Raw genomic sequence first — 21,917 nt, 5'->3', positions numbered from 1 at the left:
CTCTGTTATGCCGAGAGCAACGCAACATAAGAGGCGTGGCGTAGCAAAAGAGCGGAGGTTTCAGTGTTTCGTTTTTTCATCTCTATCCTAGGGTATGAACCTTGAGTAGAGGCAATATCCCGGCACGGGTAAAGATGCCTAACGATTTCGTATAGTGCCGAAATAGTTAGAGTGCGCTCAATATAGAGAATGACAAGGTGTCTTTATTTGCATGTCAAATCAAGAGTTGGGTAATAACTTCCAAGTCAGCATCTCCGCGCCATCCTGTGGCAAGATAGGGGTCGTTTTAAGATTTTCATGGCTTATATGAACGATTGGGTACGATGCTCTTGCGATTGCTGACTTAATTAGTGTTTTGGATTCGAAAAGTTTACCCCGTCTATTTGTGGAAAATGCATGCAGAGAGCAACCCCAAAGTTGGTATAGTCTTTATTAAAGTTTCCCTTTGCCGCCAGCCAGTTGACAAACCTAGCATCAGCGTCCCGTTCTAGCTAAACGAAAACACCCAGAACAAAATTACAAACCCCCTTTTTTCGCTACCCAGGTTGAGATGTAAGAAAAGTGCAAAACAGAGTGAAAAACGATTCGCGCCAGTGCCCCTCTATATCGTTAGTCGAAAGATAAAAACATCTCATAGGCCGGTACTAAAATTGCATACGGCCTGCAGAAGAAAAAAAAAGCAAAACTTTTTATAGCGTTTGGTGATCGTCTGCTCTGGCATCGATCTGTGATGAGTAGGTGTTTGACCCCCAAAAACAACCTCACAAGACTGAGGGCTTATTAGCGTTTTTGGTTTCATCAGAGATGGTGGTTTCCGGCCCGCGGTCCTTAGTAGCATGTGTAGCCACCATCGATGATGACATTCGAGCCGGTCATGAAACCGCTCGAGTCCGAAGCGAGAAAGATGCAGAGACCATTGAGATCGTCAACATTGCCCAGGCGCTGCTGGGGAGTGAGCGACTTCCAGATCTTCTTCTGAGCGTCTAGGGCGGGAACCTTGTTGAGGGCCGTGTCCATGTATCCAGGAGAGATGCAGTTCACGCGGATGTCGTACTTGGCCCACTCAGCAGCGAGGGACTTGCCGAGCTGGATGACGCCAGCCTTGGATGCGTTGTAACATGACTGCTCCTGCGGGTAGTTGACGATGCTGCCTGACATGGAAGCGACCAAAATGATGGAACCAGGCTTGCCAGCGGCCATCATGGCGCGGCCGACAGCCTGGGACATCAAGAATGAGCCTGTAAGGTTGATGTCGATCAGGCGACGGAACATGGCAGGATCGTACGTCTCGGCCTTGATGTTCGAGTCGGCAATACCGGCCGAGTTGACCAAGACGTCAGGGGCGCCGAACAGCTCAACAACCCGATCTACAGCGGCGTTGATGGCTGCTCCATCACGCACATCGACCTTGAAGAAGGTAACGGGAAGACCCGTCTTCTGATGCAGCTCAGCAGCGGACTCGTCGCCGAGCTCCTGGTTGGCATCAAAGATGATGATGGCTTTGGCGCCAGCCTCAGCACAGGCACGAGCCATGTAGTTGCCTAGTCCTCGTGCGCCTCTGAGTATGCACATGTACAGTTAGATCGCTGCTTGATGGAGGCATGCTCAAAAACGAGAGCAAGTGACTTACCCAGTAATGATGATGGTCTTGCCGTAAACCGACATCTTTTGCATGGTGCCGGGCATTTGCGCGTACACCTTGGAGGACAGGGGAACAACCGGCGCATCCTCTTCTGTAGTGGGTGGTTGCGCAACAGCCGCTCTGCTGCTGCCCTTGACGGGGATGCTAAAGTGATCCGAGTTGCCAGAAGCAACTCCCTTAGAGTCAGGTGTATACACCGAAACAGGCACCTCGGTCTCCTTAATGACCTCCGACTTCTTGGGCTGCTGTGTCGAGTTGTTGAAAGCTCTGATGGCAACGGGTGCGAAGCGAGCTGCTGGCCTGGACACAGAGGGAGCAACACGGCAGGAAATTCCTGACAGGCGCATGATGGAGCGTGCAGCAGCCATTGTGGTGTATGGAAGGTATGAATGTGCGTGTGTGCGTAAGGTGATGGCTAAGTGATTTGTTAGACCTTGCGGGTGGATGATAAGTTTTGTTATGACGAATTAATGTGTCAGGGAGTTTGCAGTTTGCAATTATTGAGAAGGCTTTTAAGGTGGTCTTGTCTGTTTGGAAGGTTCTTTCAAAGGCACGTCAAAGGTACCCTGGAGAATCCTTAATAGCAAGTCCAAGATGGGCTTTGATAGAGGAGGTATGAGAGGTAGAAGAACCAAACGAAGAAGTTGAACGCTCGGTGGAAGTGCCAGACCAGGTGTCTTTTAAAAAGAATAGAATGCGAGCAGGGAGGGGGAGCGAAGATCGGGGGGCCTTTTCTTCTACACAGATGGTGTGTCTGGTAATGTGGTGGACGCGGTCGCTAACAAGGTGTTTTGGTAGTGAGATGTCTGCAAGCTCGGCCAAGGCGAAGGCGAAGTAGGCGAAAAACTGTGGAGCGTGGCAATTCGAGACCGAGTCTCCTGCAGGTGCTGGGATCTACTTACTAGACTAGTTCTAGCAACAATGGGAGGCAGTTGGATGGATAGCAAGTTGTGGAGAGATGGTTTGGTTGGGGGTGGGGAAAGATGAAAATGGGAAAGGCTCCTTCCCTACCTTGGGTATTTTCTGGCATTCATAACAGGCAACAGGCGCCTTGGGGTGTGCATCCAGTACTTTCTTGCTTCCTACAGTAGACAAGCACCCGAAGAGACCCAGGAGAAAAAAAAAAAAAAAACGTCGATCACTTCCCTCCATCAATCGAGTACATGTCTTAACTCACCAATTTTTGCCAATCCCGCGCTCAGCCAAGACTGATAATCCTCTGCAGAGCACAAATCATCAGACCACGAAGCCATGTTCTCGACAGCAACGCCTTCAGTCGGCATCCATGATGCAATGTCAAGCTCCAGGTTACCTGGAGCGGATGTTTTCCCTGCTTCTTTCAATCTTTCTGCCGTGACCGTGCGGGTCGGGAAAGGGCGATAAGTACATTCTCATGCAGATATGATTCAAAGCTTCTAGCCAAGTCCAGATGAATCGAAAGCGATCCAGAACTGAGCCGCTAGCTTGCACTGCCAGGCACACGCACCATCACCCCCACCACCGCATATGCAATGTTGTGACCGGTGGGCAAACGTTCCAGGCTACACCTAATATATGTATGCTAAATGCCTAACTACCTTAGCTGCTTGATAAACACGACCGCGGTGATTGTCTTTTGGGGCTTGATCTTAGTTTGAAAAGAATGAGAAAGGAAACTGAAAACGACGAAGGCTTTTTATAGCAAGGAGCAGCGACGGCGCATGTTCGAATGCGAGCAAAAGAACGCCGAATCGAAAAGCATACGTCATAACATCACACAGGCCGTCGACGGACCCTAGAACTACTGGGCTCGGGCAATGAAAATACATAGCACGGCACGGCACCAGCAGGTAAGGCTGAGAGACGGCTTCTGGGGGAGTCGATCAGTTTTGTTCGGCCGGTTAAACAAAGCAGAGTTTAAATAGCATCACATCACTTTTTCAAGCCACAAACCCACGGACCTGCTGTATACATCGATTAGCAGTCACATATCTCGACAATAAGATGAAGAATCCTCTTTCCAATTGGAGTCGTCATTCCTTGGTGGGCGCTAGGTAAGGTTCATCGCGTTAACGAAAGACGCATGGAACTATGATGCAAGTACTGTATCAGGAAGATGTTGTGGATTGTGCCCGATGCTTCCATTTCGCACTTAGTAGTGGGCAGTGGAGTAAAGATCCCAGCTCGGATGTTGGCTATTCTGTCGTATTGTTTGGATATTAGCAGCTCCACCAAATCCAATTCCTCAACAAAACATTCTTACTGCCCATTGATGGATGGAAAAGACCAGTTACTGTGTGGTCATCTGAATATCCTTGGTTAGCTCGTACTCAATTCAATTGATTGCCCAGTAAATACACCCATGGGTTGGAAGGTACCTTACTGCCCCAGCAGCACTTGCAACGGCAGTAATTACCGATTATTACCTTCCTCCTCCATTCAGCTGTAACCTTGAGACATCGTAACCAGCCTAGGTGGGGAGCTTCGGTAGGTAACCGGCAGGTACAATCCGGCGCTTATCTGCTGTGACCGTACCCCACACGTATCTTTAGCCTCTACAGCTTCTGGGTAAAGACAACCTCGTTTGAGTTCGAGTTCCTTTGAATGGTAGATACGACGCCCAGACTGCGGCGGTGAGTTTAACTTTCTGGGCAAAAAAGGTCAGCAGGACGACGGGAAGTATGCAGCCTGATATTGCATCTTGACCTCGGCGAGGGTACACAAAGGCTGAGGAGAGACAGAGATTGTTCAATGCTCTACTCTTAGGCTCAAGATTGCAAAGGCTTCATCTACAAGGTAATATGCCTACCTACTCCACCCTACTGTTTTTTCTCCCTACCAAGCCTGCCGCACCCCTCCCAGTCTCACTTCTCCGCAGGTTGACAGTGAGATACGAAAACTTTAGGAGCATGAGCTCCTGCAACATCTCTCGCCCACCGACTTTTTTTTCAACTTCCTTGCTCCTTTTTACCTTGTACTGTAATTACGGATTGCTCGGAATTGGATAAACATTACGACTTAAGCTCAAGCTGCGGGGCGCAGGTCGGCAGGGAGCCGCACGTCGGGGTCCCGGTGTCTGGGGAGCTAGCTGGCTGGCAGCTCGACCGAACTCCGCTGGAACCCACTCGCCCCATTTCCATCTCTACCCTGGGGCTGCCACTCCCGTCCGCAAGGAAACCCCCCCGCTTTTCCACTTCGTTTATCCTTCGTCTTTTTTTTTTTTTTTTTTTTCTTTTTCCTTCGTGTCTATTGTACTTTTCGCTTACTCAAAGGAAAAGGATAGACTCAGTGAGAAAAGCGACGTCTCGCATTTGCCGGAGTGACTTTACTCTGGCAAGGCTGGGAAGGATTGGGTTCTGACACCCCTGGACGCCCATAAACGGGAGTGTAGTTCGGTTCGCACGCCTCAAGCTGTCTTTTCCGTCTGCTAGGGACGGCTAGGTAGGTCAGGTGCGCCAAAAATGCAAAATAGCCGAGCCAACAAACATCCCTTGACGATGCAGACCCTTGCCATGCTTAACGTTTTGACACTCGCGGATTTGACAAACTTTATGTAACCCCATTCTTGATATCAATTTGGCCTACTCGTAAGATAGGACAGAGGTTCCGCTGACAACAAATTCAACTCCGACCGGAACGAGACAGACCAGCCCCCGTTGTTGCTGCTACCATCCTTGGTGTGTGGTGGTCAGCATGCAACGGAATAACAACCACATGCTGCATCTATCCCCGACAAGTCCAGTTCTGTTTTCGACGCTAAGTGAGAGGAGAGGTACAGCTTGTACGGATACAGTGATGGCCTTGTCGATCCCCAATCTGTCGGTCGGTCCAGATCTCGACTTGAACTGCTTTTCGTTGTTATGCAGACACATTGTTGTTCCTCATTTACAATTTGACCAATTGCACTTGCAGCAAATAGCACATCCTCGCCCCCTCCTTGAGGGGCGAAAAGGATTCTAGGCCGAGCCTTTGGTACGGAGTCGATGGACTTGCATCAGACCACCTACCAACGATGCTGCTTGCCAAAATTAAACGGCGATGCCGAAGTCAAGAGAGAAAAGGCACATTACCCATCTGTTACAGTTCGTTGTCCAGGCTCCCTTTTTCATTAGGGTTGTAATGTGATTTCAGTGTTAAGTTGAATGGTACCAGTTGGTGTCTGATCAATGACACGGCCCAAGATACACGAGGCCACCAGCTTAAAAAAAGCCGTTTTTTTTCCGGCTCGGTCTAGCCCCTATCCTCGACCTCGTACGAAATCATTTGAGGATTAGCATGTCTGACGGTGGTCTTTGTCTATCAAATCAGTATCAAGAATGGCACTTACGAACTCAATCCCAAACAGCATCCGATCTTAGTGCTTTTCGTTCGAGTCAGCTCTCTCGATTGGCTGGCTTGAGTTCAGACAAAAGGCACTTGGCTTGCAGATCGGAGAGCCAAGCCTACCCGTCGATTCCATGTGGGCTTTGGAGCTTCTAGACCATAACAACAAGCCATGGGACAAGGACCATCAAACCAGGTGGCGATTCTGCACAGAATAAACGAGCTCGCCATGCATATGTTTCCATGACGAATGTCAATGTCCAGATTATGGTACCTTTTGATCAACCAGACTTGTTTATGGCCATAGTCCCCCTACACTGAGGCCGTGTTTGTTATGCTTCTCGAGCAAGACTGAGAAGTCCGAAGATGAATTCAGACCCATTGGCCAGGGTGCAAGATCTCTTGCCTGTTCAGATGCCTCTGGTAGTCGGATGGCATGACGAGATGTTGACTACCTACCTACCAACCTAGGCAAGGAGCTGCTATCGGTAGTTTACACATACGGGAGCGGACGTGTACAAGCAACTGTATGCGCATGGGTCCTCGGCTACTCCCGCAGTGGGTGCCACGACCACTCCAAGGCCTAGCCCTATCGTGATGGTTCCCGGTGGGTGGCGAGCTACCTTGGCCTGCGGCAGGGCCCCCAATGCATGAGTGACTCAAGCCACGCCCCTACCTTGTCCGGCAGTTGCATTTGGTAGCGACATGGGCGTGCATGCCTGTCAAGACCGACCTAGATCTAGAGCTAGACCGGGCATGAGAGGCCATACTCACGCACGATGGGCCTTCAAATTATATGGGTTCAGTTTTGCCCTCGAGTCAGACCCCTGATTATTTGTTTAAAATCTAGGTAGTGACGTGCCAATCTATCAACGTGTTGGTTCGTCTGTCTAGCTCTCATTAGACAAGGAATCTATTGGCGCAAATGCCACTGGCAAGGCACAGTCTTTCCATAACCACGAGAATCTCCCTTTAGCTCACCATCCAACCACTGCTTTATGTGGTTAGCTAGTCCAAGGCAGCCAAGCTTGTATGAACGTGGGGGCTAGATGGCGTACTGAAACAGCTATGCTCCCTCCCGGCGTTCCTCACCCGCGCGACAGTGGGGATGTTTGGAAGAGCAAGCACCATTATGTACTAAATACAGCAACATAGTCCACTTCCAAAGCAGCATCGACACCTCCGATAGTCGACAGTGCCGGTGTTCGTGTCTTCGCCACAGCATCAGGGAATCCGCCCCCAACAGCGACGTTAAGCAATAGAAATCTCGGGCTGTGAGCCAGGCTCGTCCATGCCCTTTCATCACCTACACGGGCACCAGCCAAGGTAAAAGTTACAGCCCCGTCGATGGACCACTGCAGTGTCTCTTCACTCCAATGCCGGCCGCCCGTCCGGTCAATCTCGACTGCGACGGTATGAAACTCCCCTCTGCTCATGGGCACCGACCTCCCGATTCCCGCACTCTCGTTGCACGGTCCGCCGACGGCTGAAGACCCGCAATGAACCGTGTGCCATGCCGAAGGCAACCCATTGACGGTCTCAAAGATGTCGACCTCGCCGACGCTGGGCCAGTTTTGGTAGTTGTCTCGGTAGGCAGCCCCAAGGGACCAAAACGCTGGCCAGATGCCTGCCTGTGCGTTACCGGCGCCGACCAGCAAGCGAGCCTCGATCCGCGTCCGCTTGCCCGCCTGTGGGGCAAAGTCATGCTCAGGCTTGGTCCGGATGCGCGCCGAGGCCCACCTCCCGCCCACGTCGACGCCATAGCTGGGGCCCGTGGGCGTGATGCGCAGGGTGCCGGCTTCGGTAATGGCCAGATTGGATGGCGAGTTCGTGTACGTCTGGATCTCGTTGGTGCCCCAATTCATTGGTCCTCCGGGGTAGGAATTTCCCGTGTCGATGGTCCATTTGGATGGTGACGGAGGCAACCCGGGGGCCAGATCTGAGAAGTCATCCGAGAAAAGGGTCGTGGTGAAGCCAGGCGGAATTTTGATCTTTGTGGTCTTTGGAGCCGGCGCTGGAGAGGCCTGGATAGGCTGGACTTGGTTCGCTGGGGGTTGGCCTCCGCCGAGGCTACTGTGTACAGGGGGACCGTTCTCGTGGGCAGCCTGACTAACCAGTGACGGAGAAGGAGTTGGCGGCGCTCGAGACCCGGAACCGATCTGAATGGGGGTCACCGGCTGCTCAAGGACAGCAACAGGTGTGCTTGAAAGACGATCTCCGAGACCATTTGTATGAGGCTGGCATTTGAAAGTGAACGAGAATGGCAAGGCCGTGACAACCGACGCAAGCAACGGGAGCGTAATCGTGAAGCGTGTCATACTTGCTGCAGAGAATCAGGCTAGTTTTGCGGTTTGGCCTCTTGATACTGACACACAAAGAGCTCCCCCAGGAGCGGGTTAGCATAACTGCAGGACGATCGAGTCCTGAGTAGTTATCTGCCTGGGACTGGTCGTTATAAAGAGGTCAAACTTTTTAGTTTTTTTTTTTCTTTTTCTTTTCTGTTTTATACTACTTGAGAGCTCCATTCTGTCTATCCTCTTTATGCTTTCGCTGCTTGAGCGTTATACTTGGTCGCTTTGTCTGGCGCCACGGGTGACGGGCGGTTGTCCATGGCGCCACGAGAAACTCTTGTTTCCGGGCAAAGCTGAATCGACACCTCTCAGCAGCACCTTGGCAGTCAACAACAGGGTCATCACTATCCCGAGATTCTTACAACGAGGACGTCTTCACTCTGGATTTTTGTGATTGTTTCTTTGGGGGCTAGCAGCCGAGATAAAGTTTGAAAGAGACATCATCGCCAGTCCCAAGTCAAAGACTACGAATGCTACAAAACGGCCAGCAAGTAGATATCCAGTCGGGGTAACGACATGGCTTCAAAGTCCGAACATCCAAATAGCAGCCATAACCAGGCACTTTAGTTTATGGAGTTCACATCCTGAGCCAACAGGTGTGGCGTTTGGGGGAGGTTCGCTCGTTCCAGACTTTGCAAGTAGATGCCATGGGAGACGCGCTGCCCATCGCTTAGCGCAAAGGGGGCTTGTGACAGTTGACCAGGTAAGCTTAAATACCGAATTCTAGGCCTCACCGAATTGACACGAAGGCTTTTTCGGGATATAACCGTTAAGGGAGGCTACTTAGCCAGTGGCGGCACGCCTTTTTCAGGGCAGTCCTTTTGTCGCGCGACAGCTGTTAAGGGGTCCTTTGCCACTTCCTCGGCTACAAGAAAGAGAAAAGAAAAAAGAAAAAAAAATTAGCCAGGCCCGACGGTGAACCGTCGCCGGACATACGCAGAATTCCGCAGATGGCCTGCCCGATACCTATAGGGTTCGTTTGGAGCAGGTTTGGGGGGGAGGGGGGGAAACACCAAACCGAGTAACACATTTTTTTTAGTTGATACTATGTTGACAAAATTGATTCTAGTTCTAGCAATTCACACGGTGTTCCATGATTTGGCAGTGCTAAGGTTCAAAGCAGCCAATGTTGCGTTACTTTTTACCTGTTTCAACGTGAGATGCATACATAGTCTGGTGTGTGTGTGTGCCATGACGCCATGTCACGACTTGAACATTGCGTGCTATACCAAGGGTTCGTCATCTATACAATGTCAAGACAAGAAAGTCTTGTGGTCCGTTTTCTCTCGTCGCAGGAAAAAAAAAAAAAAAAAAGTCATTCACTTCATTATATTTTCTTCCCCCTCCTCATAGCAGCAGTGTACTTGAGCAAACAAAATCGCCTGTCAAACCTGTCAACTTGGCCGACTGCTCTCTCGTTCTAGACTGGGCATAGAACCAAACCAAATCAAACCAAACCGACACTCGTCGGATGCACAAATGATACCATTGTTCGCCAAACCACCGGCCGACAGGGGATACCACCCCCAACAGGCTACAGATGTCCAAAACATCTAATTAGAATCGTCAAAACATGAACTCGAAAATTTCCTCACCACCACCAATCCTATGCTTGGGGCCTTCTACGGTGGTGGTATGCCCCCGTACATAAACTCATCTCCGGTCGCATCGTCACTGCTATCTCCCTCCTCGTCGCCATCAAGATCTTCGCCGATCCCTCCGTCCCCGCTATGGCTTCTCGGACTTAGCACCCCGCTTCCATAAGCGCTTTGCAGGTTGCTGAAGCTAAAGGACTGGCCGCCGCCAAGACCACCGAGACCGCGACCCGCCGGCAGGCTGCCAGCCACACCGGCAGACCCGGGAGGGCCCCGGGCGCTCACTCCCGTTCCCATGGCCAGCTGCCGTCTCATGCCCTCGAAGTCCACGGCAGAGCCGCTTCGGCTCACCAAAGGCTTCTCGGGCAACTTGTTCAGCAGCCCGGTGCTGATGTCGAGCATCCCCATGGCGAATTCGGTCAGTCCCCTGCCCTCGCCCGGCTTGGAGCTTACTGAGAGAGTCCACCGGTACTCGGCCAGCCGCCTGCGGTACCAGTCTGCCTCCTGACGGCCTGGTGAGGTCGCCCACAGTAGGGAACCGAATGTGCCTATGAGAGCGAAATTGGTCTTTGATGCAAAGTACCAAAACGCACGAAGGTGCGCTGGCGTCAGGCGGTTGACAAAGTCCATGGCCGAAATCAGTCGCGCCTTGGCTGCACTCCTGCAGACGTCCAATATCGTCTCGGGGCTTGCTGGTCCAAAGCTTGGCGTAGGTGTCGGTGCGGACGCGGACGCGGACGCGGGTGCGGGTGCTGGTGTTGCGGCCACAGATGAAGGAGTGCCGTTTCCAGTACCCGCACCTGCCGCCAGCTCCTCGGTGACGGCAAGGGAGCGGATGATACGTCGGTGCAGCGTTATCTCGGTGGCAAAGTACGCCAGGTGTAAATAGCCAATGCTGGTGAGTCTCCCGTTCCTGTTGGATGTAGAGAAACACTGCGACGGGGAGGCGCTGCTCGAGTCCATGCGAATTGGGCCGGGCAGTGAACTATACCATTCCCTCAGCCTTATTTGAATGGGCTTGGCCAACGAGAGCACTAATAGCGTTCCCTGTGCTCCTGCGTTAGATATCGTCTGCATCGCCTGCAAGGTGTAGAACGTATCCAAAGTCTCGGCAAGTATCTGTGTGAGCTGCACCATCTGCGCAAACAGAATCCGGCCTCTCTCGATATCCTCCCGATCCTCAACGTTGTCGTCTGCCCACTCGTCGTCGGGAAAATCGCCTGGCGCAAGCTGCTGCACCGCCCAATTGGACGCAAATATATGCGAAGGGCGGCCGTGGACCAGCGAGCCCCATTTGTCCTGCATGTACAAGGCCCAGGCAAGTCTTTTTCGCAGCCCCTTTTCCCACAGGGGTATTTTCCAGGCACTGGCATCGAGATGGAGACCAAGCTCCTGCCCTATGGCCACGAGTTGTGCTGTAGGTGCCCATTGGTCTCCCTCGGGCCGCTGTGAGAGGAGTAATCCTGCCTGCACCGTCGAGAGCTTTGGACGAAACATGGAATCGGCAAGCGTGTCGCGCACCAACCGCTCGAGATCGGTGACGTTTGGTTTCGGTAATGAGGCGAGCTTCTCATCGTGGTCCCACCAGTTGATAGACAAGAGGTATATGGCGGCAAGTAATGGAGGCGAGATGTCGCGATAGTCCCTCTCGTACTTGTCATAGATTACTGATTTTTGCAGGACAGGAAAGCCAGGGTGAATGACGCGGAAGTATAGGTCGAGCAGCTGCCGGCCGTGCGGCGCAACGATTTTTTCGATTTCTTCCGAGTCGCTGGGCTGGTGCTCATAGCCGGGTGTGATATGATCCGGCAGCAGCAAAAAGGTGTCCTGCTCGCCGACTTTCCGCAAAGTGCCCCGTGCCAACAGACTTTCATCATGAGGGTCGAAGGGAGAGAGGTTAATGAGCGACGGCTCAAAGTCGGTCGTCGGTCCTATGTACTGGCTATAACGGTCTTTTTGCAGGCCCAAGGACCGTTTGAGGAGAGTTGGCCCTCCAAAGTTCGCCATATCCTCGATGAAAGAACTACTCGCCACGGTGCTCGAGAAACTGGCATGTCCAGGTTGGTTCTGGCGTTGCTTCCTGCTGTCAGACCAGCCGGGGGAGCTGTGATAGCCAGTCAAAGTTAGATAAGGGGAAGGCAAGAAGAGAAGACACAACAACACCAGCGACAAGAGGTTAAGATTAGGTTGTAGGTGAGGGATGGTGGGGACAATATCGAATGTTCAAGGTCAGGGGGGGTGTGAAGATCGAACCCGGTTCGCTCACTTTTTTCTGTGAACAAGGCAAGGGATCGAGCCATGTTGTACACACAGATATATTGCTGGATTGATCTGGCAAGTGAAGAACAAGCACGTGGTGTGGCGCGAAGCGAGGTTGTATTATGATTTATGCGGAACGGGGGAGTCATGAGCTATAAAAGCCGGGAACTACTAACCTTCTTTTGCTGTGGCTAACCTCCTGTTCGCCATTCAGCTTGCGCTTCCGCAGCGCCGGACTTTCAGCCAAGGAGCAGTCCATGCGGTTTGCCTGGCATGATATGCAGCTGTTACCTGTACCATCCTGGTCATCATCCTCGCTGAGGATGCACTTTATTCGACGGCGCAGACAGGCATCACAGGGCATGGACGGCTGTCCCCCGTTCATCGACGCCGAGTCTGACCCAGGCGAGTTGAGACCGCTCATATTATGGGAGTAGGCGTCCGACATGGTGCTCTGCCGACTCGGCGTTTTACGCGAGGGCTTTGGCGCAATTGGTATGGGGGCCGTCCTGGCCACGGTGATAGGTGTAGACATGATTGCGCAGGCTTTTTGTTAAGGGGGGTTTATGATGATACTGGTTATGGATGGCGGCAAGTTTGTGGCTCTGACCCTTTGGTGCAGAAGGGTGTGGAGGTGCTCCAGGGTGTGCGTCCAGGTCGATGCGGAGAACCTGAACTCGGTCAAAAAAGACTTGCCGCAGTAGCCTTGATGGTGCAAGCACTCATGTAACGGCCGGAAATGTTTACCGTAAGCCAAGACGACGAAGTCACAGTGATGATGGTGCGGAGGACTGGTGCTGGTCCCAAGGTTGCTGTCGGAAACCGTTGACCACCCGGCGGCAGCCCGATAAGCGGTACAGCCCCACGACTAACAAGAGTCCAGGCCTGGCAGGGCAACTAACTGAGCCAAACAGAGGCACGGAAACGCGCGATAGGAACTGACAGGGTCCACGGCAGTTGCAGCCAGGCGGGAGCTTTCGGGGTGGTAGTTAAGCTCACGGGGCGGGTTGCTATCCGACCGATAAAGCAAGGGTGAAGATAAGACGCCCCCCCCTCGAGACGACAGGGTTAGAACGTCCTTCAGAGGTTCGGGGGACAAAGGGCGTTAAGCAAGTAATAAGTGCGTGGTTTTTTTTTTTTTTAAAATGTTTCACTGGGCAGTAAATGCGGGTTGAGTGGCGTGCCGAGTATCGCGTGTTCTCGAGCTCTGACTTTGTGGTTGTTGACGAGGAGGGCAGACAGTAAGGGGCGTTGAGGGCGTGAGGCCTTCTTTGGGTGTTCCTCTTTTTTTTTTTTTTTTTTGTGGTTCGACAAGCGGAAAATAGTAATAATGTAAGAATATCCAAACGGTTTGCTAGGTTCTCCGGACCTTTTAGGCCCCTGTGACAATGGAGACAAGGAAGAGATAAGCCAAGCTTATCAGCGTCATTGGATAGTTTGTTGCAGGTGAGACGGATGCAACGGCGAAGACATTGGTTCTTTCTCTTCGTACTTTTTTTGTCTTTTTATTTCTTGGCTCTCACCAAAAACCCCGTGTACAGTTTCATCCAACTGGCTACTTTGTCGTATGTATATCGGCCGACTTTGGTTGCTCTGTGGAATTGCCCAACTGTGGTGGTGACAAGAAGCGGGCAGGCAAGACTAGATCGGATGGAAAGCTGGGGAAAGCTGGAGACTACGATTGGATTATCTTTCCAGGTCGTGTGCCCATGGGGGGATGAATGGATGTATTAGACGGATGGGTAAGTTCCCAGGTGGGCAGAATATGAGGTTAGGTAGGCAGATAGGAACAAAAAGTTCGAAATGAACTCGAAGAAGAGACGAGACGAGACAGAATAGGTGAGAGGTCAAGCTAGATTGGGGGTTGGCTGGGTTAGCACATTGATTCTACAGTTTGAGAGGTAGGCTCGAAGCATGTGCTAAAGTAAAAGGGAAGGAAGGGTACCTGCTATCGACTGTCGGTTTTTAATCTGATCCACTAAAAATTGAAGTTGCTATGATGCCCAGGAAAAGATACCTAATGCAGGTGGTAGGTTAACTAAATTTGATTCCAAAGATAAAAGAATCCAAACAAAGCTGAGACATTCTGTTAATTTGGAATCAAGAAGGTATTTCTCTATCCATGGCACGTGTTGTTTTGCCCATTTGATAATTTGTTTTGTGTGTGTTTTTGATCGCACACGACCATTAACCGCTTCCTCTCGGACTATACAGGACAACAAACAGGTACCGTACCTATCTGCCTCCCAACGATTCAATTCCGGGGCTCGGGGCAAAATCAAGATGCAGATAATGCAGTGTCAGGGAAGGGCCCGGTCGACCGAGTCTGGAGAGACCGGGGCTATGCAGGTCATTGCAACATGATAAGGCGGCACCCAGCAGATTCTTATCAGCCACCGCCTTGGCTCACCGTGGCATTAAACAACAGAAATACCTAATAGTAAAACCACACTACGAGATATTCATCCACCCATTACCAAATAGAAAACGATTCGAAAACGACCAATGCCGGTTTACCGCCTCAGCACCCCAATACAAATAACGTAATCGCGCAATTCTTTGCCCCTCGGTCTGTGGACCCTTCAAGGTACAAGTCCTTTGCAAATGTATACGTGGTAACAAACAGAGTTGCAAATTCGGCTCCTACTGTAAGCAACAGACAGGGATGGTTTGGTTTTATTGATATTGGTAGTGCGTCAATTGGCTTTGAGCAGTAGCAAAAAGACAGGTTTTCTGTAAAGACAAGAGGAAGAAAAAAAAAAGAATGATCACATTCCGGATGCCACCCGGCAGGCAGGTTCACCCGTTTCCCAATGCAAAAAACATGAATGCACGATAGGCAGACAACCGAGACAAACTAATTAATTGCTTCGTAAACTAAACTGAACAAGCCCAGACTAGCAACGACAGACAGCCTAGGTCGGCAAACAGTCCTCGTTTCGCTTGGATTGTTTTTAATGTAGCTCCTCTCATTCGTGGGGCTCCCACATGGCCCCCCACACATGTCCCACGCCAGCCTCGCAGAGAGGACTTGGGATGGTGCCTACAGCGTGCATCTTATGTAATGGGTAACTTCCAAAGGGTCTTGGGGTTCTTGGGTTTGGAGTCTGTCAACAATTGTCACTGGCATCGATTGCAAAGGTCCTTCGACTGGATATTGTGGAGCAATAGTGAGTGAGGGGACAGGTTGCAAGGAGTCAGGCAGTGAAGCGGTCTGACAGCCCCGCGAAAGAGACTGATACTACTTAGAATGACATCATATTCGATGCCCAAACAGGAGGAAGCAGTTCTACCATATCATATACCACGTATATAGTACTGCAGGAAAAGAGACCAAGCGGAACCGAGACCCAGAGACTTGGTAACCAAAATGGAGACCTGGACTACCTTTGAAGAAGACCATACTGTATAAGAAATACGAATCACTGCCATTTCAACCTACCATGGTAAGTACCTAAACTAGACTAGTAAACATATTGGACTATGCACGCAGTAAGTTTGGAGGAAGTCACATTCCCCTGTTAACTTTTCTATTGATTATCTAATCTCGTATGTGGACGCTATCGGCCTTCTGTCCGTTCCATTGATTTTGGGTTATGGCGATGGTGATTAACCGAGTACAGGGATTACATACATATCGGTACGCACATACTCCATACCGATGTGTGTTGTACATTGGAGTGGTGCTAGAGAGGGATGGGGCAAAAACAAACATATCACAAAAGCAACATGCTATGCATGCCTCCATACATTTACGGTAAATCCACTCAAGTTGAATCTTCATGTTTGCGTCAGACAGTCAGACAGTAAAGTTGATAACCTTCTCCCAAATAGATGACAAATTTCTTGGCTTGCTTCTTTATGGTCCGCATTGCCACCAGAGCTTGGGTTCGGTGGTGGGGCAGTTGGGCGCAAGTGCGGGGTTCAACACCTGAGACCTATCCTACCCAAAGCATCAGGAGCTTCCATGAAGACCGCCCCGCGTTGCTTTCCATACTGGCATTGCCTACGTCATTCCAGCCCCAGCAACTCCTCTCGAACATTGATAATTGATAGTGTTTTGTTTTTCCAGAAGCAAATTTATTCGGGATTTTGATATTTGCAAAATAGTCGGCACGTTTGGCTCTTTGAAACCGCAGGTAGATGAAACGAGCAGCAACATAATATTTTCTTGGTTGGCATGCGATGGAGCTGTCCCACAATGCATTCGAGAAGAAGGTGCCGGCGGGGGCCGGAACGGAGTGGTTGCTTATACATGTCATGTCAACATCATCCAGTTTTTTCAATTCTAGCTTTGCCTCGTCTCCGAATAAGCCATCAACTCATCAAACCAAGAATCTCTTCCCGAGTAAAATTCGTCAACACAGGATCGTCAAGCTGCCTTTCCCCATCCTACAACCTCTACTCCCTAATTACCCAGTTAGTTTGTTTAACTATAGGTACACATTAACGACGCAAGCCTAAAATGCCGCAAGCAAGCTCTCTTCCCGCCTGGGCCGAGCTTCAAGCTCACCGTGACTCCGTGGGCAAGAGCTTCGTGCTCAAGGAGGCTTTCGCTTCCGACCCCGAGCGCTTCTCCAAGTTCACACGCACCTTCAAGCTCCCCGAGTCCGTGGGCTCGACCGAGATCCTCTTTGACTTCAGCAAGAACTTCCTCACAGATGAGACGCTCGACCTCCTGACCAAGCTTGCCGAGCAAGCCGGAGTCGAGACGAAGCGTGAAGCCATGTTCAAGGGCGAGAAGATCAACTTCACCGAGGGCCGGGCCGTGTACCACGCTGCGCTGCGCAATGTCGGGTCAGACACGTGGCCCATGTCTGTCGACGGTGTCGACGTCATGAGCACCAAGGGTGGTGTCAACGAAGTCCTCCAGCACATGAAGGAGTTCTCGGAGCAGGTCCGGAGCGGCGAGTGGAAGGGTTACACAGGCAAGAAGCTCACCAACATTGTCAACATTGGCATTGGTGGTTCTGATCTGTAAGCACTTCTGTTTGCGGCTGAGACAGGATTCTGTATTACCGTACAGGTGACTAACTTGCTATTTTCTCTCCTAATCTAGCGGCCCTGTCATGGTCACCGAGGCCCTCAAGCACTACGGTGCCAAAGACATGACGCTGCACTTCGTTTCCAACATCGATGGCACTCACATGGCCGAGGCACTTGCCGCTTCCGATCCCGAGACGACACTGTTCCTCGTTGCTTCCAAGACCTTCACTACCGCCGAAACGACGACCAACGCCAACACGGCCAAGACGTGGTTCCTCGAGAAGACAGAGAACAAGGGCGATATTGCCAAGCACTTTGTGGCTCTGTCGACCAATGAGGGTGAGGTCACCAAGTTTGGTATCGACGCCAAGAACATGTTTGGCTTCGAGAGCTGGGTGGGTGGTCGCTACTCAGTCTGGAGTGCCATTGGCCTCAGCGTGGCGCTCTATATTGGCTACGACAATTTCCAAAAGTTCCTGATCGGTGCGCACGCCATGGACAAACACTTCCGTGAGGCACCACTCAAGGAAAACATTCCTGTGATCGCAGGTCTGCTGAGTGTCTGGTACTCTGACTTTTACAACGCACAGACACATCTGGTCGCACCGTAAGTCCCCATTAAGATCTGACCGTGGCAGGGGGGGTCTTGGTTCGGAAAGTCAAATAGATATACTGACTTGTTTTCCGTGACCAGATTCGACCAGTACCTTCACCGCTTCCCTGCCTACCTTCAGCAGTTGTCGATGGAGTCAAATGGAAAAAGCATCACCTCCGACGGGACCCCTGCTAAATACACAACCGGTGAGTGCGACGTTTAGGTTTAAAAGATTGCCACCGCTAACCACAGCATCATTACAGGCCCTATCCTCTTCGGCGAGCCATGCACAAACGCACAGCACTCCTTCTTCCAGCTTGTGCATCAGGGTACCAAGTTGATCCCTACAGACTTCATCCTGGCGGCCAAGTCGCATAACCCCATTTCAGACAACCTGCACCAGAAGATGCTGGCATCCAACTACCTTGCCCAGGCTGAGGCGCTCATGGTTGGCAAGACGGCTGAGCAAGTCCGTGCTGATGACAGCAGCGTCCCGGACGACCTTGTGCCGCACAAGGTGTTCCTTGGAAACCGGCCAACGACATCGATCCTTGTTGGTGGTCACATCGGACCCGCTGAGTTGGGCGCCCTCATCGTTTATTATGAGCACCTTACATTCACTGAGGGTGCAGTCTGGGACATCAACTCGTTCGATCAGTGGGGTGTAGAGCTCGGCAAGGTTCTGGCCAAAAAGATTCTCCAGGAGTTGAACGAGGCGGGCAACGGTCAGGGCCATGATTCGTCGACCGGTGGGCTTATTGGCGCCTTTAAGAAGTATAGCAACTTGTAAAGGTTGAACGTAAAGGTTTCTCAGCCAGGTTTGACACCATCGAGAACCTACTCTTGTTCCAAAAGGTCGCCGAAAGTGTGGATCGTGTAGTTTACCAGACAGCATGAGAAATGAGTATAACTTGGCAAGCAGCACAGCTCCTGTCATTGCCAAACCTACTGTTTACCGAATTGTAGCGGGGCTTGCCTAGGCGGTGTCGTCCGAGTCTGGGCTCATTTTCTTTCATCTCGCAACTTTTTTTTTCAGTAGGGTTCTGAGGATATTTGGGGCCGCCACAGCATATAACCCTCTTGGCACTTCTCTGTAGCTATATTAGCACCCCTCCGGCCTCTCCGGGGTATCTCCATTTCGAAGCCGCCACAGCCGCGAAGCCTAGGCGTTTATAGATTCGGACGGCCTCGAGGGAGCTCCCAAAATAGATGGGAACACTGTGAGCTTAGGCGCGAGCCAAAGCGGACCCGGCCAACAACGTACCGGTTCCTTGCCCCTGGTAGTCGATGTGAATACGTACAATGAGATGCGGACGGGCGGCTGTTTTAGTCGATGCTTGACCTGTCTCTTGAACGAGGTGACGTGCGGTAGCAAGCTTCCCCGCGCATCACATCACCTCCTTCTCGGAGTTCGCCGCTAGTACAGCGTAGTGCTCCAAATACTAATCTCGGCAGACCTTGGAGTACTTGAGCTCGCTGTCTTCGATCCTGCCATGCTCCTGATCTCCGTCTCTGATGTCTGTCTCCCAGCACGCGAGACTGGCAACGTAACCAGACGTGATGCGAATGGCTCTCAGAGCTTGGTTAGCTGCCGAACTTCTCGCAAGGGTTTCAATGTGTCATGACGGATGGCATCTTCTCTTGGGAATTGGGCGTGCAATGATGGGTGTGAAATGAATCGCCTTGACGCGGGTATCGGCCATGCGTCGGCCGTCACCTTGGCCGAGTTCCAATATCTCGAACATAACATGATGGCCGGTGGCTTCCGTCCTGACAAAAGACCCGCTCGCGGTTCACCAATTTGGTGTGGAAAGATGGAGATAAAATCGGGGTTACGAGTCGCAAAATGACGATTTGATCTCTGTACAGTGTCATGTCCTCGCGATTTGCCGAGATTTCAAGTGTGGAGTCAATACCACTTTACGGTGTTGGACGCAAATAACGATCGGAGGGTGTTTTCTCACAAACAAATCATCACCAACTGCCAACTACCTTGTACCTCGGTCTTACGGGGGGAAATTATTCAAGAGGCTGCTACTCTCATCGACAGAACCATCACCTTCAGCGAATACCGATGGTGAACTATCGATCCGAGATGTTTCGTTGACGTCATTGAACGGAAGATAGGCCATGGCTAGAGCATGAGAGACCGACGAAAGGCTGCATCGACAGACGTCGTGCAGAAGTATATTGGGTTCCTTGCTATCTCTGACCTTTCAACGAGAATTCCGTACATCTTCTTTAGTGGCGTCATTTCTGATCCCATCGACGGGCGTATGAAGATGGGTATGAGGAATGAGTACGGTATTGCTCCGCGGCGGAGCGGGCGGAGCGCAAGAAACGGTTCATTTTCCGGTATTCAGCGATCCAAGTTGCGGAAAATACACTCCCCGCAAAGCTCTGGACATTGTCGCGTCATGAATGATGCTGCGTCTGGATCTGATTTACAAGGCTTTCTTGACGGGTAGAGTCAGTCAACTACGTCACCCAACTGATATCCACATTAAGCTAGCAAATCGCCAGAACCCACCGGTGGCAACCTACGTCCTCTCCTAAACTAGCATAGGGGATAGGTAGGTGAATAATACAATGCCCAGTGTGCATTGTGGTATAATGATATCAGCCGGTGTATATAAACAAGTGACCACGGCGGGTTTGGTTGCAGTTTCATGTCTTGAGATTTCAATATTCACTTTTTGATTTGTAGACAAAACAACACCTAGATCGCCATCTAGACCCTGATCACTGTCGCATCGACTTGATCCCTATCACTTTTCTAAACCCCAAAAATAACACATTCCAGTCATCAATACCACAACCTCTTTGAAAATGGGTTACCCCGAAACTTTCGAAGGCTTCTGCGTCGACTCGCCCAAGACGTGGAACAAGTTTTCCAAGCAGGAGCTCAAGCCTAAGCCCTTTGAAGACTATGACGTCGACGTCGAGATCGAGGCGTGCGGCGTGTGCGGGTCAGACATCCACACCCTTACTGGCGGCTGGGGCGACTTCCAGGGCCCGCTCTGCGTCGGCCACGAGGTGGTCGGCCGCGCCGTCCGGGTGGGCAGCAAGGTCAGGTCCGAGATCAAGGAGGGCGACCGCGTCGGAGTGGGCGCCCAGGTCTGGGCATGCCTGAAGTGCAAGGTCTGCCAGAGCAAAAACGAAAACTACTGCCCGCACATGGTGGACACGTACAATGCAAAGTACGAGGACGGCAGCAGCGCACACGGCGGCTACGCCAGCCACATCCGCGCGCACGAGTACTTCACCTTCAAGATCCCCGACGGACTCGAGACCGAGATTGCTGCGCCGCTGCTGTGCGCCGGAATCACCGTCTATTCCCCGCTGTTCCGCGCCGGAGTCGGCCCGGGAAAGAAGGTCGCCATCGTCGGCATCGGCGGCCTGGGCCACCTGGGTGTGCAATTTTCCAAGGCTCTCGGCGCCGAGACGTACGCCATCACGCACTCAAAGAGCAAGGTCGAGGACGCGAAGAAGCTGGGCGCCAAGGAGGTCATCGTCAGCTCCGACGAGGACTGGCACAAGCCCTATGCCTTCACGTTCGACTTCATCCTCAACGCCGCCGATGCCCTTGACCAGTTCGACCTTCCGGCCTACATGTCAACGCTCAACATCGGGGGCCAGTTCCATACCGTCGGCATCTCGGACAAGCCCATGCCGGAGCTCACCGCTTTCGCCTTTGCCCCCAACGCTGCCAAGCTGACCGGCAGCCACCTCGGCAACCACCAGGAGATGGATGACATGTTGAAGCTGGCCGCCGAGAAGAACGTCAAGCCGTGGGTTGAGACGGTTGACGTGTCGGAGGAGGGCTGCAAGAAGGCGGTCGAGGGTGTCAAGGACAACAAGGTCCGTTACAGGTACACCTTGACTGGCTTTGACAAGGCTTTTGGCCGTTAATGCCATAAATGTTTTTTTTTCTCTCTCTCTTTGTATTTGATAAAAAGGACTGTAAATATAGCGACAATGATACCTTGGTGTGTAACAGTTTTCTTTGGTTCCAAAAAGTATATCTTTTACACGTGATGAATAATGCCATGGCGAAAGTAAAGCACGATATGGATGGTCCCGTATCACATCAAAGTCTATATTCTATAGTATCTATGCAATACAACTGTGGAAGAGGTGTAAATATCTTAGGCCATGATTCCATTCAAGTTGCCATGTTTATAGAC

At 51.5% G+C, this 21,917-nt stretch overlaps 5 protein-coding genes across 5 annotated transcripts; 2 read left to right on the top strand and 3 right to left on the bottom strand.

Moving 5' to 3' along the window:
* Window positions 1-828: 828 nt before the first annotated feature.
* PpBr36_06087 (uncharacterized protein) lies at window positions 829-2,010 on the bottom strand (the record flags this gene model as incomplete). Its single annotated transcript, XM_029893234.1, has 2 exons — window positions 829-1,558; window positions 1,631-2,010. The coding sequence occupies 2 exons, from the start codon at window positions 2,008-2,010 to the stop codon at window positions 829-831; spliced, it is 1,110 nt and encodes a 369-aa protein (XP_029746363.1).
* A 5,064-nt stretch (window positions 2,011-7,074) lies between these two features.
* Window positions 7,075-8,262, bottom strand: PpBr36_06086 (uncharacterized protein; the record flags this gene model as incomplete). Its single annotated transcript, XM_029893233.1, has 1 exon — window positions 7,075-8,262. One exon carries the CDS (start codon window positions 8,260-8,262, stop codon window positions 7,075-7,077), a length of 1,188 nt encoding a protein of 395 aa, XP_029746362.1.
* Window positions 8,263-9,917: 1,655 nt separating this feature from the next.
* On the bottom strand, window positions 9,918-12,684 carry PpBr36_06085 (uncharacterized protein; the record flags this gene model as incomplete). The annotated part of the gene is made up of 2 exons (XM_029893232.1): window positions 9,918-11,994; window positions 12,326-12,684. 2 exons carry the CDS (start codon window positions 12,682-12,684, stop codon window positions 9,918-9,920), a joined length of 2,436 nt encoding a protein of 811 aa, XP_029746361.1.
* A 3,930-nt stretch (window positions 12,685-16,614) lies between these two features.
* On the top strand, window positions 16,615-18,520 carry PpBr36_06084 (uncharacterized protein; the record flags this gene model as incomplete). Its single annotated transcript, XM_029893231.1, has 4 exons — window positions 16,615-17,126; window positions 17,209-17,742; window positions 17,830-17,936; window positions 17,994-18,520. 4 exons carry the CDS (start codon window positions 16,615-16,617, stop codon window positions 18,518-18,520), a joined length of 1,680 nt encoding a protein of 559 aa, XP_029746360.1.
* Window positions 18,521-20,559: 2,039 nt separating this feature from the next.
* PpBr36_06083 (uncharacterized protein) lies at window positions 20,560-21,642 on the top strand (the record flags this gene model as incomplete). Its single annotated transcript, XM_029893230.1, has 1 exon — window positions 20,560-21,642. The coding sequence occupies one exon, from the start codon at window positions 20,560-20,562 to the stop codon at window positions 21,640-21,642; it is 1,083 nt and encodes a 360-aa protein (XP_029746366.1).
* Window positions 21,643-21,917: the final 275 nt, after the last annotated feature.

This window comes from Pyricularia pennisetigena (genome assembly GCF_004337985.1).
Source record: "Pyricularia pennisetigena strain Br36 chromosome 4 map unlocalized Pyricularia_pennisetigena_Br36_Scf_6, whole genome shotgun sequence".
NCBI lineage: Eukaryota > Fungi > Ascomycota > Sordariomycetes > Magnaporthales > Pyriculariaceae > Pyricularia > Pyricularia pennisetigena.
This window is presented reverse-complemented; position numbering and strand designations above follow the sequence as displayed.